The sequence below is a fragment of the Octopus sinensis genome, unplaced genomic scaffold (assembly GCF_006345805.1).
Source record: "Octopus sinensis unplaced genomic scaffold, ASM634580v1 Contig00274, whole genome shotgun sequence".
Lineage (NCBI taxonomy): Eukaryota > Metazoa > Mollusca > Cephalopoda > Octopoda > Octopodidae > Octopus > Octopus sinensis.
Genome location: NW_021823808.1, coordinates 1 through 21,127, shown reverse-complemented (window position 1 = coordinate 21,127; position 21,127 = coordinate 1). Strand labels below are relative to the sequence as shown.

Sequence of the window (21,127 nt, the reverse complement as noted above, 5' to 3'; positions counted from 1 at the left end):
AATGAATGCTTTACACAATTCAACAGAATCCTCAAAAATCAAAGACTCCTCAATATTGTACAGTTGGGCGTTCTCAAACATGAGTACAACATCCTTAGAGAACTCCTCCAATGAAGTATATTTCTTCAACTTGATTCGACTCTACAATACAACACACCCAACACCTTAATCCGCTTTATGTCCACTGGCTTTTTAATAATCTCGTAATAGTCAGGCAACTCTCTCCTCGATGGCAATTCCAGGAAAGGATCAATCAATGCTCGGCCATCCCTTAACTATACTAAAACCATTACTCGTCATGATAGTCAATCAAAAATGTCAACAAATCGTTCAAGAGCTGACCAATATCCCTCTGGGTTGGCTTGACTGCTCTCTTTGGTCTACTGGGCACATAATCCTCTGAGAAACTCGAATCCTCCTCCTCAACTTGTGCCCGTCTCCGTGAGAAAGAATGTTCCCAAATTGGCGAGTTCACTTTTTCATAAGACGAATGAACAAGCCAAAGGGGGAGTTCATCCTCGGTGATTACTCTTGAAGGAATATTGTCACGTTTGTCCATTTGTTCACGCTGGGAGTCCATCTGTGTGAACAACTCATATTCCTCGTTTGACCTCATTAGCATAGCATTGATGGCTTCATCGTCGTGGATAGAATCAGCGTCCTTAACCTCATCTCCGTCCTGATCCAATAAACTCTGCAAGAATTGCCTTCTTTGATCGGATGTTGACTTTTGGTCAAACATTCCAGCACGAATGACCTTCTCGTCCATATTTAGTTTATTCTTTGCAGCAGAAAGAATTCTTTCCTCCACAGAATTAACAGTGACTAGACGAAGTACTGTGACTTGTCTGAGCTGCCCAATCCGATGTGCTCTGTCTTCGGCCTGCAGGTCTTGATGGGGATTCCAATCAGAGTCAAATATTATCACTGTGTCCGCAGTTTGTAAGTTCAGTCCCAACCCACCAGCCCGAGTACTCAGAAGGAATATAAACGTGTCAAGTTGGGGGTCGTTGAACTGAGACAAGAGGAACTCCCTGTCCTCAGCTTTGGTAGACCCGTCCAATCTGAGGTGAGAAAAATCCCTCATATTCAAATAATCCTCCAAAATATTCATTAAAGATGTCATTTGACAAAAAACAAGACATTTTCGATTCACTGCTTTCAATTTGGGCAATATTCTGTCAAGGACTTCAAATTTTCCCGAAACACGGAAAAGAAGAGGCCCAGTGACCATATCATTGGACATTCCAAATTTCTGTGCCAACGACTTTTCAACCGACTCAAACATGAAAGGATGATTACATATCTTCCGTAATTGCATAAGAGTATTAGAAAGTGACCTCCCAACAACTTTGGACTTTTCATCACATGTGAGGACTACTCCATTCTTCTGCATATGTGTATACATAATTCTCTGGAGTGGAGTGAGGGCACATTTGATTATATATTCCACTTTATCCGGCAACTGACATTCAACTTCCTTTTTTAGTCTTCGAAGGATAAATGGACGTAAAATCGTGTGGAGTCGACGAATTACCAAAAGTGACTCTTCCTGGTTAAGTTCCACCCGCTCATTCATACTAGCAAATGGAGCACTAAACCACTGCTCGAACGTGGCACAGGATTTAAATATTGTCGGCTGAATAAAGTTTAAAAGAGCCCAGAGTTCAGGAAGACGGTTCTGCAGAGGAGTCCCCGTTAGAAGCAGTCGGTAGGGGACATGGAATTTGCTGGAAAGAATACTGGTCAGTTTACAGTGATGGTTCTTCATACGATGTCCTTCATCGATGACCAGATAAACCCACCTCATCTTCCTGTTAGTCAAAAAAGATACCTTCGAAAGGACATTTTTGTCTTTTATGATATAATCATATGTTGTAATGACCACATTTACATTTGTAGATCTCATTCTTAAGCCGACTTCCCTCCTCACTTGTGGGGTCCCTCGATATGCCACCACAGCCATCGAAGGTGCCCATCGACCAAACTCATTCACCCAATTGGACAAAGTCCTTCCAATCAGCACGACCACTTACGACAAGGGCACCACAACCAAATGGGGACCGTGAATTCTCTTATGTTCCAATAAATAGGCCAGAAGAGCAATAGTCTGAATAGTCTTGCCCAAACCCATCTCATCTGCCAAAATACCGTTCAAATTGTTGTTATAAAGAGACACCATCCACTCCAGTCCAGCAATCTGATACAACTTCAAAGTGCCGCCTGTGAGGATTGTAGGCTGGACTTGAATCTTTTCTCGATTAAAATGAGCAATGGAATAACAGTCCTGTCCTTCCTCCCCCAATGACCGATCACACATGTGGGACTGCAATAACTTGGCCATATTCCCTATATATTCGTCCGTTTGTTCCAACAAGTATTTCAATCGGGTGTCCTTCTTTTGATCTATCAACTTTCGGTACCCCACTTCATCCTCTTCCTAAAAACGTGTTTAATTATTTATTTGCCATTAATCGACGCATTCTTTCCCGCCGAATTCGATCCTCCTCTTTCTTTTGCTCTCGTTCATTCGTCAGGTGGTGGTTTAACACGGCCTTGTTCACTTTGCCCAGTTTGGTTGCTCGAATTCGCATATTTTCACGGAATTGCCTTTGATGTTGCTGAATTCTCCCCAAAAATTCCTAAAAATCAGAATTTTTACATTTTAACTAAAAATTGTTGTCTTCTTAGTCTCTCGGATTCCATTTTTTCATGTTTTTCCATTCTTTCTGTTATTCTGGAATCACGGAGGCTTTGTCTCTTGACTCGACGACCAAAGGCAGGTCCCTCAATTCGGCAGGACTCCTTCATCACACACAACACTTCTTCCCGCACGTGCTTTTGGAGATCCAGCAGGCCAATCGCCTTCAACTCGATCAAAGCCTTCATTTTATTGTCCTCACTAAGACTGTTCAAAACTCCCGCCAGACTTTCCGATCGATATTTTAATTGTTGTTTAATTCTGAAAAATCGATAAATTATATTACATATTTTCCCGCTCTTTTAATAATATGTTCATGTCTATTTTCTAGTGGTGATTATTTTTTAGGAATACAAGTGGGTTTATGATTCCTAAATCATCTAAGAGCTCAGAAGGGATTGGTAATCCACGTTTGATTAGTTGATATGTGCTTATTTGGGCTTTTATTTTGTTTAGTTGGGTAGCTGTGACCTGACAAGCAAGTTGTCTCATTTCGTTGGTTAGCTGGGGATTGGGTTCCGGTTCAAGGGAAGAGGACTCCTTCTCGATCTAGGTGTTTTGGGTAATATGTTACATTTCTTGCGTCTGTTAGGTAGGAAGGGACTGGTGTTGGTACTTTTTGGGCAATATCGGGCTGAGAAGTATAAATCATTCCAACCACAATGAACGTGTATTATTAAATAATATATGTTTATTTAATTATTTGAAATAATCATTTAATAATTAAAAAAATTAATTTTTATTTATTGATTATTTTATAGTAAATATTCATTTTTATTCTATTAAAAAACATTAATTTAAATCTAATATAATGAAAAATATTTAATTAATTATATCATAAACTTATTTATTTAGAAACAATTTGTTAATAAATAATAAAATTTAATTGTTTGAATTCTAATGAGAAAACTAATACGCCTTTCAGTAAGTTTACAAATATTTAAAAAAAGGGTAAAAACGCGGACAAAAAACCAACACAAGACGAATTATCCACAAATAATGACCTCCGAGGATTTGTCTGCCCTTCATGTTTTGAGAATTTTGATACTTGCGAAGAATTATCAGTTCACTTTTCAACCCATCAAGTCCTCAAATATATATATATTAGAATGGACAACAAGAATTGTTGACCGACGACAAAAATTTGATGCAACAACAAATTGATAGCCTTCAACTAATAAACAAACAGTTGGAAAAAGATAAATCCAACTTGGAACAAGAATGTCAAAAATTAAGAGCAGAATCGGCACTTTTCAGAGAAAAGCACATCAAAAAATTGAATTTTGTTTTTTTAATGTATTATATTAGTAGATCAAAGCAGATTTGACACAATTTAAACAAGAGCAGGCAGATTTGAGTGAATATTGCAGAGAGAAACTTGATTTGATGAAAAAACACGCCAAATCAACTTGTATTGAAGTTTCAAAAAGTCGGGTTAATAAATTGGCCCAAAACATGCAAAAATATATCAAAAAATCACAAAAACTTGCAATTTCGTTAAGAAAAGACTTGACAATAACACAAATACTATCAAAAAAACTTGTTTTCTAATTCATTTATGTTTGTTAAATGGATTATTAAATGTTTTTTGTCAACAGTCTCCAATATTCAGAGTATGACTACTATTTCAAGAAGGTGTCCCCAGTTTGGACTGATTTTTAGACTTTTTATAAAAAAATGAGACACTTTTTGGTCAGATTGGACAACTTGAGACTCAAATTTCTTTTTTTGTTCAGTCGGCGGGGACGGATGAGACGTCTCGAGTCACGATCGACTACCTCAGGACAGAACAGGTCGGAAAGTCGTTTATTCTTGTTAGGAAAAACTTTTAAATAAAGTCGAGGCAGCCCGAATTATGAATATCGAACAAACCGCGGCTTTTGACGAAGCTATGAAATGCAAGGAACTGGAATACTCCTGTCAAGTTGAATAAAACGTGCTTTATTTACATAGATTGAAGATTTGACCAAACAAATTAGTTTTACCGAACAAGAAAATGCCAACCTTGGCCAAAAAATGTCGACATTTTGTGATCTTGAGCAAAAAATGAGTTTAATCCGAACTTTCCTCCCAAAACTCGCCACTTCGCTTCGTTCGTCCAAAAACACGCTTGATTCAATTATTCTGAGTTGTACAATCAACAGGAGAAAGTCGAAATTGTCTGGAGAGTCATTAAAAGGACAGCCAGTTTAATTCGTGAAGAGATGACCACCACAAAACTATTAATATCGTCTCATTTCAAATCACAAGCGAGGAAATTGCCACATTTGCTCATTCTATACGGCAAATTGAACTTGCGAGGTCTGCGGAGTGGAAATGGACTTGTCTTGGCCTCTTTAAATCACGGCTTATGAGCATATCTTAGCCTATTCGAATATTAAACAAGTTGCGGAGGCCAATCAGTGTTCAATGAGTCAAAATTTACAAGTTTTAAAGAATCTGATAATTGGGCACTCCCTTAGAGTGAATAAAGTGAAAATTGGGTCTTGGAATTTTTGGAAAGATGAAGTTATTGGCCTAAAAGGATTGGTTGATGAGACACGTGGCAGGCTGGTTTGCCATCGAGATGAGATTGATTCGATTCTTGTCAGTCTTCTTGTGCCAGTAATTAACTGTAATCGACGAATCCGGATATTAATGAATCAGACTGAATTGACAATGTCGAGAATCGAGACTTTTGCATTTCAAAACTTCAATTATTGAAAAAATGACGATTTCGTGTTTTCCGTTCGTGCTCAATTAAGAACGTTGGACAAGCATTCTAATTTGCTACTTTTGTTGAAACAAATTGTCGAATCAATTGGCAAGTTTTACGAGTGTCTCAGAATGATGGATTTGAGTGATTCGAATTACACAAAAAAGTTTACAAAACTTTAAATTGACGCAACAAAAATTGATATTAAAATGTTCATCACAGTCCAGTCAGATTAGGATTTGGGAAGCAAAAACCGAGAAGAATCGTCTCTTTCTAATAAATTTGATTGTCAATGCCGAAAGGCTGCATTTGGATCAGTCGAACTGAAAAAACTGTGTTTGGAGTCAGCTGACAGGGGAGAACACATTAAATGCTATTTGTTCGATGTTTTGAATCGTTTTAAATATTTAAATTCAGTTTTTAAGGTTATAAATACTATTTTATAATACTTAGAACTACATTAACCAAGCCGACGCTGTTCATATATCTAGAAAACAGGAAATTGACTGTCTTTTAGTACAAAATGCTGATTTGCAGGAAAAATATGACGAAAATTGCAATTCAATCACAAAATTAAACTTCGAGCTGACACAATCAACCAATTCACTCAAAATAAGCTTAGACAAACTACAAATTCAAACAAACGAGAAAGAAGGTTGTTGTGTGTTGACTGACTGGTCAGATCTGGAAAAGCAGTTAAGGACTCAATTAGAGTCGAATGACCTGCTAATGAAAGAGTAGTATTAATATAAGGAATCTCAGGTATCTCAAGATTGAAGAACGGGACGAAGAGACCAGAGAACAGTTGTTAGCAATGAAACTCAAAAACGTTGATCTGACCACCGGAATCCGTGAATTGGCCTCGGAAAACTCGTCCCTTCAGGCACATGGAGTGACCAAAACATTTAGATAATCGCCAATCGAGTATCCAACACTCAGTGGCATTCGGATAAGGATTGTCGACTGTGTGCTAATTGTAAAATAGTCTTTTCTCTGACAGTAAGGAAGGTTAGAGGAGTATTTAATCGGGTAGCATCATTGTCGTAGTTGTGGAGCCATATTCTGCGCTGCGTGTACTACAGGTAGACTTCAGTTGGCAGCTGCTTCGAAAAATCAACGTGTTTGTGTGACCAATGTTATAACACCATCAAAAGTAAGAGGAATCCACAACCAGAGAATATTATTGACATATTTTATTTAAACGAATAATATTGGTTATTGAAATGAGTATTTTTGCCTTAATTGGCTATTAAAATAACATTAACCACATAGTCAATTTAGATTGAATACAATGGATTATATCTACCACGTGGTACCAAATCGAGTTTTCTAAATTTAATTGATTTATTTAAGATTTTTTGGTATTAATTAAAATAAATAAAATTTAATTTATAGTGGAATTGTTATGTTTATTTTAAGACAATCTTTAGCATATGTATCATTCCTCCCGACTTTACTATACAACAAATTACTCAAAAAACTTTTATTAACCACGTGGTACAGCGTAGTGGACGAATGTGTTATATTAGGAGCCTTGCCTTCAAAAAAACTTATTGTTAATGAAGTAATTTTTAACGTAATAAAAAAGTTAATTCCTTCTTATAACATTCACGGAATTGTCTGCCTCTGTCAAGATTATGAGTTATACTTAACCAGTCCGAGTTCTAAAGTAATTCTTAAATATTTATTGACAGACCATTAAAAGTCTTGGAATAGAAAGATTGAGAGTCCCCACTATTGACATGGGACCTTCGCCCTCAATGTCTGATTTGGAAAAATCAGTCGATTTTATCATGAATTATTTTGAGTCAAAAACTCGTGTCTATGTGCACTGTAAGGCTGGAAAGTCGAGAAGTGCAACAGTTGTTTGTTGTTATCTTATGAAAGTATTTTTTGTGAGTTTTTTTAGCGTCTTGGGATGAGACCTGAAGAGGCAGTGGAGTTTTTGAAATAAAACGACCCACAATTTATATTTCGAAGGATCAGATGAATTCATTGGAAAATATTTTAGCAATCTTTCTGATATAAATAATTCTTAATTTAACTTTTTAGGTTTTGGTTTTTATTGTTACGAAAGTTTTTTTTGCGATAAAATATTATTTTTTATTCAAGGTTTATCATATTCTAATTAAAACCTTTATATTTAGTAATTTAAAAAATTACAAAATAAAATTAATCTTAAAAATAATTGGATTTCATTAATAAATTATTTCAAAACTTTACCGCAATGCTTGTCTTGACGATCGTTTTAATAGGCTATGCACTCAGTTCTGATAAATCGACATGTTACAAGCTTCTTGTAAACTACAGCCAAGAGTTGGGGTTCTTTATGGATTGTGCTGGAAAATATTCTCGTCCTTTTAGCATTTGCATTGACTGCAAAAATTTGCTTTCTAAAGTGCAAAAACTTAGAGGAAAAATGGCATTTAAATATTCTTTTGACTACTAGATTGTGGAAAACTGTGGTCACTCTGTTGTTTACCGTGGAATCACCTACGACTACGTCCAACTCTCAATCAACACAGTAATTAATATTTGGGATACTGCATTTTGCGAAGGTTTACTTATATTGTCAAATTAGATTGCTATTCAATGGACAAGTTTCAGAAACTTATAAAACATTTGTAAAGTTATCAACAAATCTTTCAAAATGTTGGACGGAGCCACAGCTTGGGTTGTTTTAAAATTTTATTTCAAAAAGAAATATTTATATGGACAACTCCCACCACCGAATAAATCATTTTGCACTAAATGTCTGCCTCAATTGGAAAAATTGAATAAACTGAGGTTTAGTACTTGTCGGGATATTTACGACATTGTATTTTATTAATTCTAAATTTGTAGACGGGGCTTTTTATGTCGATGTGGAGCAACTATTTGAATGTAAGAATTTAAAGTCCGTGCCGAGTTGGATTATTCATGTTTCATTTGTTATGATTATTTTGCTTGTAATAGCAAATTATGGTCTTATTTTTTACTATATAAAGCCAGTAAACAAAAACTTCTCAAACAGACTATGACAGGTTTAAATTTGCTAAGCATAAATAGATCGTACTAATTTGCTCAGTACTATTGAAAATGTTTTTTACAATTGGAAAATACTGGTCTTCGAATTAAAAGTGATTTTGATTTTTTCTAATTTAATTTGTCTTTTTGCTGATCTTGAATTTTTTTCTAGATTTGAAGTTATTTGAATTTACTTGACAATTTTGTCTTTTTGTGAGTTTTTTACTCGATATTTGTTTTTTAAGATTTTCGATAAAAATCTGATTAGAACTTGATAAGAAAAGTAATTATAAATTCATTTTATATTTTATTTTCCACTCGAGGCGTAGGCATTAAATTGTCAACAGTGACTTTTCATGATCAGGAAAAATGTAAACAAACTCCAGCTAACAATGAAGGCCTACAGTTTCAAAATACAGGAAATCAAATTCACAAAGTCTTAATGATGGTTTTATTACAAAAATATAATGTCACAGTCCGTTATAAAACCCGCCCATTTTGTTACCTATCGATTTATCGACTAATCTGTATTATTAGAGCCCAACAATCATACTTTATTTATTATTTGATGAGTGGTTTCATTTTTTGATATTTTTCGAAAGTCTGTTAAGTAACAAAACCGCACGCACCAGACAACTATAAGTAACGTAGTAGCAACGTTAGTCCTTTTGAGATTAAGTTAATCAGCCTGGTAAAAGCCAAGCCGTAGATTTCCCACTTTTGAATCTATGTTGGAAATTCAAATGAAGAAATAATTGTTTGACTCGTTTGAGTACCAGTTTTTTCCAGAGCTTTAGATACTACGCAAAGGAGGAAAATTGGTCTGTCTGACGATGGGTCGTATCTAGGCTTTCCCGATTTCAGGATAGTGCAAATGTGAGCAATTTTCTAAATGGTAGGTATTGAATTGTTGTTTATTAAGGAATTATAGATTTGAACCAGGGCTGCTATTGCTACTTGCCCAAGGTTTTTTAACAAAATTATAGAAATTCCGTCATGTCCACAAAAACTCGTCCTTCTTAAATTTTGGATAGCCGGAGACATGGAAATATTTCAATGAATAATCAATCACATTAATGTCAAAGAAAATTCTTTCATAGCTGTCCATTTCAGGATAAAGATACCAATGGAGATTAAAATCGAGGAGGTCATTTTACAGAGGACCAAATCTTACTGCTTGACATGTATCTCTTCGAAATCAAGTAAATATTTTTGACCCATTTGTGAATATGCACATTTTATTGCCTTCATGAATACTACGCTGTCATTTAAAATACGAAAGGTAGAAGGGACGAAAAATAGCATTTGATGGCATGTAACATTAATTTTAAATAAGATTTATATAGTTCTGATAATCAGACTAAACGTCCAAAAACATCTACAAAACTCTATAATTTTGTTAATTTTATATAATTATAATATTAAAAAATAATAAATTAACGTGAAAGTTATGTATTATCAAAATATTTTTATAATCTTAAAAAGATATACAAAAATCAGATATGAATTCTCCATTCTCGAATTACTGTCAAAAACCCACGGAATAGACGACGAGATTGAATACTACAAAATAGTACACAACACTGAAACAGTCCCACATGGTTCCACTAATTCAAATATTTTATTAGAATTACTTGAAAAACGTGAAAAAATTAGCACGTACTCTCCTCGAACGAAAAGTCCTTCGGTCCCCTATTGCGGCCATTTCCAAATTCAAGAGCGAAATCAACGGCAGCACGTGATCTTATCAACCCATCAATTTTAGAGTCCCCAGCATGGTTTTCAGCAGATTGCAGTCGGAATTTGATGTAGCCATTTTGTGACTATTTTTAGACTGATTTCCCCAATTTGTTGTGCTTTGCCTTTGAGTTTGTCCAATTCAAGTTCGATATTGGAAAATACGAGGAGGCCTACCTCTAATTGGAGTTACTTCATCCACTAGTAGGTTCTTTGCACGTGTTTTAGATGCTTTATGTCGATTCTGGCCGGTTTGTGAAGGTTTTGGGGTAAGTTGTGCTGTGCGGTTCTTTTGGGTAACTTCAGTCGGGCTGAGACCCACTTGGCTGAATTGGAGCGGTTTTATCACAGGTTTGGGTTGTGGATAAGGTTAGTCAAAAATCAGTCTTGTGAAGGCATTACTGATCATTTGTGGATGCTGAATTGGTCGTTGTTTGTTTATTTCCGTTCTGTTGAGTCACTCCCAGTTTTTTGTGAGCTGTTTTTGAGAGCAGGTTGATGGAAGTGACTGATGATTAGTTTTTTTGGTATTGTGAGTCGGTCGCCTTATTTGGTTTGTTATTTGGCTGTTGTTGTGTCTCGAAATGACGACAATTTTGAACGTCCTTTTGAACTGATTGTTATTTTTGTGTTTTTTGAGTATTAGAAGCAAATGGTGGACAAGGATTGTGCGTCCTTGTTTGTGCTTAGGTTGGTGGGGGATTTGGATTTGATTTCGATCGCAAGGGACCTCGAGGATTGTCGGGAAGTTGATTTGTTTTTTAATAAATTTTCAGATCATAAAATTGGATTATTTCATGAGTAATTTTGCAGATTTGTTTATAAATATTCTTGTCAGTTATTTTGAAGAGAATGCTAAAAATAATGTCTTGTTTGTCGATAAAGTTTGTTTGACACAATGTTTATATATTTGTAGTAATTTTATGACTTTGTTTGAAATTGATGGAGTTGAATTGGACAGAATGGTTCAGGATTTGAACTCAGATATGAACATGAGAATTAAAGTCGACTAAAAAATGTTTTTTTGGTTTTTTATTGATATTAAGGATTTCCCTATATAAGAAATTGGATGCGTTTGTAGCCAAAATGCAGAAGATAGTTGTTGAATGATTTTGTTGTTTTTAAATTTATTTTTATTATAAGCAAACTAGCTCAGCAGTTCGCTTCGCTCACTGCGAGCTAGCTCCTGCGGAGGCCCTGCTCGCTACGCTCGCAGTTTCCTTAAATAACTATAAATTTATGTAGATATATAAATGCGACCTGCTTTGATATAACCTTATTCTAAGGCCTGTGGATAAACGATGTTTGCAGTCCGTCCATCCTTGGCAAATATAAATAAATTTCTCTTCTACCTACCCTTGAGCACCCCACATACAGCTGGCCATGTGAAAAGCACTCGTTCTCTAAAAATAAGCCTACTACCTTTAAAGACTGTCCCTGGGCCTTGTTTATTGTCATAGCAAAACTTATCTTCAGCGGAAATTGTAGTCTCTTAAATCTATCGCAGGCCCTTTCATGGTCCATAATAACGTCGACCGATTTATATATTCTTTCTCTGCCAGGGATTTTCATTAATAAATCTAAATTTATATTAAGTACCTCATCATTAAGTGGAGCTAATATAGCTCGTTCACGCAGCCAGTCGAAATTCACGTAGTGTTCAGATAGTTCGGAATAGACGGCATTCAATAATTCTTCTGCTGTTTCTCTACGAAAATACATAATTCTTCCGGTAGCCTAATTTTCTGGTCGTGCATTTCTGAAGTGATTGCCCCATTTCCAATATCTAGAAGGATTGTGGGAATATGCTATTAACGCCTTGTAAATGTGCATGTACATTTACATCTAAGCTTACCTTTTTCACGTGTGTCCACAAATATGACGATTTGAGGCAGGCATTCAATTCATCCGCAGGCGTCCCTCTTTGAATAATTGGCAGCGTCTGTCTAAAATCACCTGCCAATACAACTAATGCTCCCCCAAACAAATGGTCGCTACATTCTTGATATCTCTATATGTTCGGTCAACTGCTTGAATGCGCCTTTATGAGCCATCGTACATTCATCCCAAACAATTAACCTAGAATGCATAATTCTATTACCCGTAGTTGAGTCTAACAGCAGTCCTGACCTTGTTCAGCTGTTGTCTAAGTTCCCTCACCATTTAAGCACATCTTCCCTCGTTTCTCTTTTTTTGTTATATGGTTCATATTCTCTTGTTTGTTACATTCTCAGATCTCTCTTTATAGGACATTCTTATGATTTTGTAAACGCGAATCAGTAATTTATATTAAATTTTCTACGTAATGTATTTAGTGAAATTTATGTAAAGTGTATTATCCAATCAAAGCCATTATACTTAATTGCCTCTATGTTTAAAGGAATTGAAACTTTAGCATAATCGAACTTGTCTGTTTCGGTAAAGAAAATGATAATCAGCTTCATCTTTGTAGTATTATAAGGAAAAAAATTAAAGCCTGTTAAATCAAGGAGATTTAAATATAGGCAAATTGAAATTTACATGACTAATTTAAATTTTATTTGCCTCTATCTTTTAAGAAATCTAAACAGTAGCATAATCGAATTTGTCAGTTTCGCGCAGTTAAAAAGAATCAATTATGTAAATCTCTAATAATTTTTTGCTTTTTCCTTTTAGTGGTTTTCAAAATCTGATAATTGCACAGTCTATTCATGGTCGATAACAATTAGAGCTTTTATTTTATTTTTTTAACGAAAATTTAACAAAAAAGAATTTATGTCATCGAAAAAAGATAGCTAAGCTAATTAATGGCCTCACGAGGCTTGAAGGTTGTGGAGGACCTCATCATGTGAGTCGAGGACTTTCTTGTCGTTCATTTTAACAAAAACGCAGAAAATATTTTTTTTTAATTTTTGGCTTGAAGGTTTTGGGGGACCACATCATGTGAGTCGAGGACTTTCTTGTGTTCATTTAACAAAAACGCAGAAAATAATTTTTTTAATTTTTTGGCTTGAAGGTTTTGAGGGACCACATCATGTGAGTCGAGGACTTTCTTGTTGTTCATTTTAACAAAAACGCAGAAAATAATTTTTTTTAATTTTTTGGCTTGAAGGTTTTGAGGGACCACATCATGTGAGTCGAGGACTTTCTTGTGTTTTCATTTTAACAAAAACGCAGAAAATAATTTTTTAATTTTTTGGCTTGAAGGTTTTGGGGGACCACATCATGTGAGTCGAGGACTTTCTTGTTGTTTATTTTAAAAAAACGCAGAAAATAATTTTTTTAATTTTTTGGCTTGAAAGTTTTGGGGGACCACATCATGTGAGTCGAGGACTTTCTTGTTGTTCATTTTAACAAAAACGCAGAAAATAATTTTTTTTAATTTTTACCTTGAAGGTTTTGGGGGACCACATCATGTGAGTCGAGACTTTCTTGTTGTTCATTTTAACAAAAACGCAGAAAATAATTTTTTAATTTTTTAGCTTGAAGGTTTTGGGGGACCACATCATGTGAGTCGAGACTTTCTTGTTCATTTTAACAAAAACGCAGAAAATAATTTTTTTAATTTTTTAGCTTGAAGGTTTTGGGGGACCACATCATGTGAGTCGAGGACTTTCTTGTTCATTTTAACAAAAACGCAGAAAATAATTTTTTTAATTTTTTGGCTTGAAGGTTTTGGGGGACCACATCATGTGAGTCGAGGACTTTCTTGTTGTTCATTTTAACAAAAACGCAGAAAATATTTTTTTTTAATTTTTAGCTTGAAGGTTTTGGGGGACCACATCATGTGAGTCGAGGACTTTCTTGTTGTTCATTTTAACAAAAACGCAGAAAATAATTTTTTTAATTTTTTGGCTTGAAGGTTTTGGGGGACCACATCATGTGAGTCGAGGACTTTCTTGTGTTGTTCATTTTAACAAAAACGCAGAAAATAATTTTTTTTATTTTTTGGCTTGAAGGTTTTGGGGGACCACATCATGTGAGTCGAGGACTTTCTTGTTGTTCATTTTAACAAAAACGCAGAAAATAATTTTTTTTAATTTTTGGCTTGAAGGTTTTGGGGGACCACATCATGTGAGTCGAGGACTTTCTTGTTGTTCATTTTAACAAAAACGCAGAAAATATTTTTTTTAATTTTTGGCTTGAAGGTTTTGGGGGACCACATCATGTGATTCGAGGACTTTCTTGTTGTTCATTTTAACAAAAACGCAGAAAATAATTTTTTTTAATTTTTTGGCTTGAAGGTTTTGGGGGAGACCACATCATGTGAGTCGAGGACTTTCTTGTTGTTCATTTTAACAAAAACGCAGAAAATAATTTTTTTTAATTTTTGGCTTGAAGGTTTTGGGGGACCACATCATGTGAGTCGAGGACTTTCTTGTTGTTCATTTTAACAAAAACGCAGAAAATTGACTTGAAGTTTTGGGGACCTCATCATCGAGGATATTCTTTCTTATTAAATTTTTTGACAGGAAGGTTCTTAGGATATCAACCTTTTATGTGCCTCATTATCGAATAACTACAAAGGGAAGGTTTTGACAATTTGATCTGGTTTGTAACAATTTGAATGTGGGTGTGCACAGACAGACAGACAGACACACAGACAGACAGACAGACACACACCATACCATTTTATTATTAAGATTATATTTTCTTTTTATTAAAATTAAAAAAATTCAATTCTTAGAACCTGATAAACTTTTTGATTCAAATTTGAGGATAAGGGATCATCTAATTAATTTTTATGCGTTAAATTGTTTGCCGAATCCATCAATTGTATGTCAGATTGTGAATGATACGATTGCAGGTGGAAATATTGAGAGAAAAATCTTTGCGGTTTTGGGCCAGTATCCGAAGATTGTCGAGATCATCACAGGTCTTCAGGGTTTTCTTTAAAAGCCTCAAGTCGTGTTGCAGAACAACCGGTAGGGTTGTTATGGGTCGTCCTCGGAATTTTACGTCATCTGATAGGAAGTTTTCTTTCATGGTCACATAGGGAGGTGAAGTTGGGTCCATCTTCAAGATGTGTCCAAATAGCCTCTAGCGACCATTGACGATGTCCGGCTAATTAGTCCCGAGTTGCTGATCTTGTAAGGCGGTTCAGGGAACGAAGCTGGTTTCTGTGGAAAAAGTCAAGGTTTTTTAAATCTGAATCAGAATTAGAAAAGGTGGTCGACAATTCAATGAATCTTACTTTTCGTCAAGAAGTTATATCTCATTTAGAAGTATTATCCACGTCTTTTGGGGGATATTTCGGAACGGATCTAAATATTACGAATAAATGGATTTCGAGTCCATTTTCGTATAATCTGAAAATTATGTCAGATGATCATGAACTCAAAGAAGATCTGATTGATCTTCGAACAAACAAAGCACTTAAAATAGAGTCTTACAATTGTACATTGGAGCAATTTTGGAGTTCAGTAGTGAAAATGTATCCAAAATTATCTCAAAAGGCTTTGTATGAACTGATTCCATTTGCAACGACATACTTATGCGAGTCAGGATTCAGCTCTCTTTTGGAAATTAAAGCTAAATACAGAAATCGCCTGAATCCTGAACATGACATTCGTATTGCGATTAGCAAAAAGTGCCAAGATTTGACAAAATCATTGAAAATAAACAAGAACAAAGAAGCCATTATTTTTTTTTACTTTGTTTGTGTCACAGTATACTTTTGTTAATTTAAACTTTATTGCGTTTAATGTTAAATTTTTATTTTTTTTCGATTAACAAACTTTTGGTTAAATAAAAAACACTAATAATATAAATAGAAAAAGTCTACAGAGTTTAAATTTTGTTAGTGGTGTAAGGATGGTTGGTTTTTCTCAGTCTGGAAAAGTCATTTCCATGGACGCATCCACAGAATACCAAGTAAATGACGCTCAAGAAAATGTGGATTTGTCTGTTCATGGCTGTCTTAATGCCCTGTCAAATACAATGAAACTCAGCAGCTCTCGTCAACTTGTTATCCTTAAAAGCTATTTGTGAGTCTATTGATTCGTCCAACCCAGGAGAGTGGATGTCATCTCTTTTGAACTATGTCAAAGATCGTCTCAAGCGAGTACCTAGGGGAGGGTGGCCACTTAGGGCCAGCTATTTTAATTCTAAATTTGGTAAGAAAAAAATCGATATTCGAATTGAAAAAACTTGCTACTACTTTCCGCGGAAATAATGAAATCACCAAAACTGGACATAATATGTCACAGGCGCTGGGCATTACCGAGCGCTACGGGTTACCCGAGTGGACTTAGAAAAAAATCAAGAAAAAATACTTGAAATTTTATGTTTCAAATTAATATACTTAATTTGATCAAACTCTTAAAAGAAGTTATAATTTTTTTTATGATATTTTTTAATTTGTTAAAATTATAATGCACAAAAACTTGCTTTAAAAATTAGTATATTAAAATAAAATATATTTATTAAGATTTAATAATTGTTATCTTACATAAAAACAATTCTAAATGTATCTACTACAGATTTAATTCAATAATAAGGCGTAAGACGTTTAAGCACTAAAGCTCTAAAATTTTCATATAACGTTACACAGAAATTGAAAAAAACTTTCTTTATGGATTATAACTAAAATTTTAATTATTTTTGATCTTTATTTATTTTTTTGATTCGTTTCATGTGGGTTTTTTTCATTGTTCCGTCGGACATTCGTAATTCGACAATATTGTTTGACAATATACTAGAAATTTGAATTTATTTAATACCAAAGTCTCACCTTTTGAGATCAATCAGATCTATCTGAAATCTCTCATTTGGTTGTGAGGCTATGATGTGGTTTTCAGGATCAACTATTTATAGTGGTGTCGCAAATCGACATATATCACATTCCGATACTACTTTCCTGATGATTTCGCGTTTAAACAAAAAAAATTCTGATTACAAAACTCTTCCAACGTATTATGTCCGCAATGTCATTTGATGATTTTGCGTAGCCACTAATTGCATCTCCTCATGATTGTCTGCAGAATGCCTATTTTATGGTTCCCAGAGGTCTGCGGAGTGGAAATGGACTTTGTCTTGGCCTCTTTAAATCAAGGCTTACGAGCAATCTTTAGCCTATTCGAACATTAAAAAGCGATATTTCATTGATAGTACGCTCTAGCTCTTTCTCGATCGCATCAGCCTCTCGCGTTTAAAGAATTAGATTATTAAATACTTAACCTAGAAACTTTTTAAAGAGCAAATACTTTTAAAAAAAAATTTTTATTCCAGATATTTTTAATGAAGTACCAAAGAAAATCAATCTCCAAGATATTCAGAAGAAAATGCATGTCAAAATTTTCAATCTTTCATCAAAAATAGGACGGGCATAAGAAGAACGTGATTGCATAGTATACATGTTCTGTAAAATGCATAAAAAATTATTTTTTCTGTATAAATTTAAATACATTAAAAAAATCTTAACCGAATGCTAAAAAATAAATTTTTCTCAAAAGAATTTTCAAGATGTGGCTAATTAGAGAGATGAGCATTAAAAGGGGGGCTAATTTGGAAGAGTCACTGTATTAAACATTGACCATATCCATCAAATTACACAAAAATATGATCTTATAACACCTCCCAGACGATAGAGGTCACTACAATTCATTTATTCAACAAAGAATGAAATTATCAAATAGAGAATGTCATGAAAAGACTGAGCTCTACTCAGTTCATTTTTCTTTTGAATGAATGCTTTACACAATTCAACAGAATCCTCAAAATCAAAGACTCCTCAATATTGTACAGTTGGGCGTTCTCAAACATGAGTACAACATCCTTAGAGAACTCCTCCAATGAAGTATTTCTTCAACTTGATTCGACTCTACAATACAACACACCCAACACCTTAATCCGCTTTATGTCCACTGGCTTTTTAATAATCTCGTAATAGTCAGGCAACTCTCTCCTCGATGGCAATTCCAGGAAAGGACAATCAATCTCAATGCTCGGCCATCCCTTAACTATACTAAAACCATTACTCGTCATGATAGTCAATCAAAAATGTCAACAAATCGTTCAAGAGCTGACCAATATCCCTCTGGGTTGGCTTGACTGCTCTCTTTGGTCTACTGGGCACATAATCCTCTGAGAAACTCGAATCCTCCTCCTCAACTTGTGCCCGTCTCCGTGAGAAAGAATGTTCCCAAATTGGCGAGTTCACTTTTTCATAAGACGAATGAACAAGCCAAAGGGGGAGTTCATCCTCGGTGATTACTCTTGAAGGAATATTGTCACGTTTGTCCATTTGTTCACGCTGGGAGTCCATCTGTGTGAACAACTCATATTCCTCGTTTGACCTCATTAGCATAGCATTGATGGCTTCATCGTCGTGGATAGAATCAGCGTCCTTAACCTCATCTCCGTCCTGATCCAATAAACTCTGCAAGAATTGCCTTCTTTGATCGGATGTTGACTTTTGGTCAAACATTCCAGCACGAATGACCTTCTCGTCCATATTTAGTTTATTCTTTGCAGCAGAAAGAATTCTTTCCTCCACAGAATTAACAGTGACTAGACGAAGTACTGTGACTTGTCTGAGCTGCCCAATCCGATGTGCTCTGTCTTCGGCCTGCAGGTCTTGATGGGGATTCCAATCAGAGTCAAATATTATCACTGTGTCCGCAGTTTGTAAGTTCAGTCCCAACCCACCAGCCCGAGTACTCAGAAGGAATATAAACGTGTCAAGTTGGGGGTCGTTGAACTGAGACAAGAGGAACTCCCTGTCCTCAGCTTTGGTAGACCCGTCCAATCTGAGGTGAGAAAAATCCCTCATATTCAAATAATCCTCCAAAATATTCATTAAAGATGTCATTTGACAAAAAACAAGACATTTTCGATTCACTGCTTTCAATTTGGGCAATATTCTGTCAAGGACTTCAAATTTTCCCGAAACACGGAAAAGAAGAGGCCCAGTGACCATATCATTGGACATTCCAAATTTCTGTGCCAACGACTTTTCAACCGACTCAAACATGAAAGGATGATTACATATCTTCCGTAATTGCATAAGAGTATTAGAAAGTGACCTCCCAACAACTTTGGACTTTTCATCACATGTGAGGACTACTCCATTCTTCTGCATATGTGTATACATAATTCTCTGGAGTGGAGTGAGGGCACATTTGATTATATATTCCACTTTATCCGGCAACTGACATTCAACTTCCTTTTTTAGTCTTCGAAGGATAAATGGACGTAAAATCGTGTGGAGTCGACGAATTACCAAAAGTGACTCTTCCTGGTTAAGTTCCACCCGCTCATTCATACTAGCAAATGGAGCACTAAACCACTGCTCGAACGTGGCACAGGATTTAAATATTGTCGGCTGAATAAAGTTTAAAAGAGCCCAGAGTTCAGGAAGACGGTTCTGCAGAGGAGTCCCCGTTAGAAGCAGTCGGTAGGGGACATGGAATTTGCTGGAAAGAATACTGGTCAGTTTACAGTGATGGTTCTTCATACGATGTCCTTCATCGATGACCAGATAAACCCACCTCATCTTCCTGTTAGTCAAAAAAGATACCTTCGAAAGGACATTTTTGTCTTTTATGATATAATCATATGTTGTAATGACCACATTTACATTTGTAGATCTCATTCTTAAGCCGACTTCCCTCCTCACTTGTGGGGTCCCTCGATATGCCACCACAGCCATCGAAGGTGCCCATCGACCAAACTCATTCACCCAATTGGACAAAGTCCTTCCAATCAGCACGACCACTTACGACAAGGGCACCACAACCAAATGGGGACCGTGAATTCTCTTATGTTCCAATAAATAGGCCAGAAGAGCAATAGTCTGAATAGTCTTGCCCAAACCCATCTCATCTGCCAAAATACCGTTCAAATTGTTGTTATAAAGAGACACCATCCACTCCAGTCCAGCAATCTGATACAACTTCAAAGTGCCGCCTGTGAGGATTGTAGGCTGGACTTGAATCTTTTCTCGATTAAAATGAGCAATGGAATAACAGTCCTGTCCTTCCTCCCCCAATGACCGATCACACATGTGGGACTGCAATAACTTGGCCATATTCCCTATATATTCGTCCGTTTGTTCCAACAAGTATTTCAATCGGGTGTCCTTCTTTTGATCTATCAACTTTCGGTACCCCACTTCATCCTCTTCCTAAAAACGTGTTTAATTATTTATTTGCCATTAATCGACGCATTCTTTCCCGCCGAATTCGATCCTCCTCTTTCTTTTGCTCTCGTTCATTCGTCAGGTGGTGGTTTAACACGGCCTTGTTCACTTTGCCCAGTTTGGTTGCTCGAATTCGCATATTTTCACGGAATTGCCTTTGATGTTGCTGAATTCTCCCCAAAAATTCCTAAAAATCAGAATTTTTACATTTTAACTAAAAATTGTTGTCTTCTTAGTCTCTCGGATTCCATTTTTTCATGTTTTTCCATTCTTTCTGTTATTCTGGAATCACGGAGGCTTTGTCTCTTGACTCGACGACCAAAGGCAGGTCCCTCAATTCGGCAGGACTCCTTCATCACACACAACACTTCTTCCCGCACGTGCTTTTGGAGATCCAGCAGGCCAATCGCCTTCAACTCGATCAAAGCCTTCATTTTATTGTCCTCACTAAGACTGTTCAAAACTCCCGCCAGACTTTCCGATCGATATTTTAATTGTTGTTTAATTCTGAAAAATCGATAAATTATATTACATATTTTCCCGCTCTTTTAATAATATGTTCATATCTATTTTCTAGTGGTGATTATTTTTTAGGAATACAAGTGGGTTTATGATTCCTAAATCATCTAAGAGCTCAGAAGGGATTGGTAATCCACGTTTGATTAGTTGATATGTGCTTATTTGGGCTTTTATTTTGTTTAGTTGGGTAGCTGTGACCTGAGAAGCAAGTTGTCTCATTTCGTTGGTTAGCTGGGGATTGGGTTCCGGTTCAAGGGAAGAGGACTCCTTCTCGATCTAGGTGTTTTGGGTAATATGTTACATTTCTTGCGTCTGTTAGGTAGGAAGGGACTGGTGTTGGTACTTTTTG

General features: G+C 35.7%; 1 protein-coding gene across 1 annotated transcript; it reads right to left on the bottom strand.

The window, feature by feature from the left end:
• Positions 1-71: 71 nt before the first annotated feature.
• On the bottom strand, positions 72-20,766 carry LOC115226882 (ATP-dependent helicase brm-like; the record flags this gene model as incomplete). The annotated part of the gene is given in 4 exon segments (XM_036515497.1): positions 72-270; positions 18,098-20,268; positions 20,270-20,432; positions 20,467-20,766. Coding segments are annotated over 4 exon segments (2,779 nt in total), but the record flags the coding sequence as incomplete, so codon positions are not given.
• Positions 20,767-21,127: the final 361 nt, after the last annotated feature.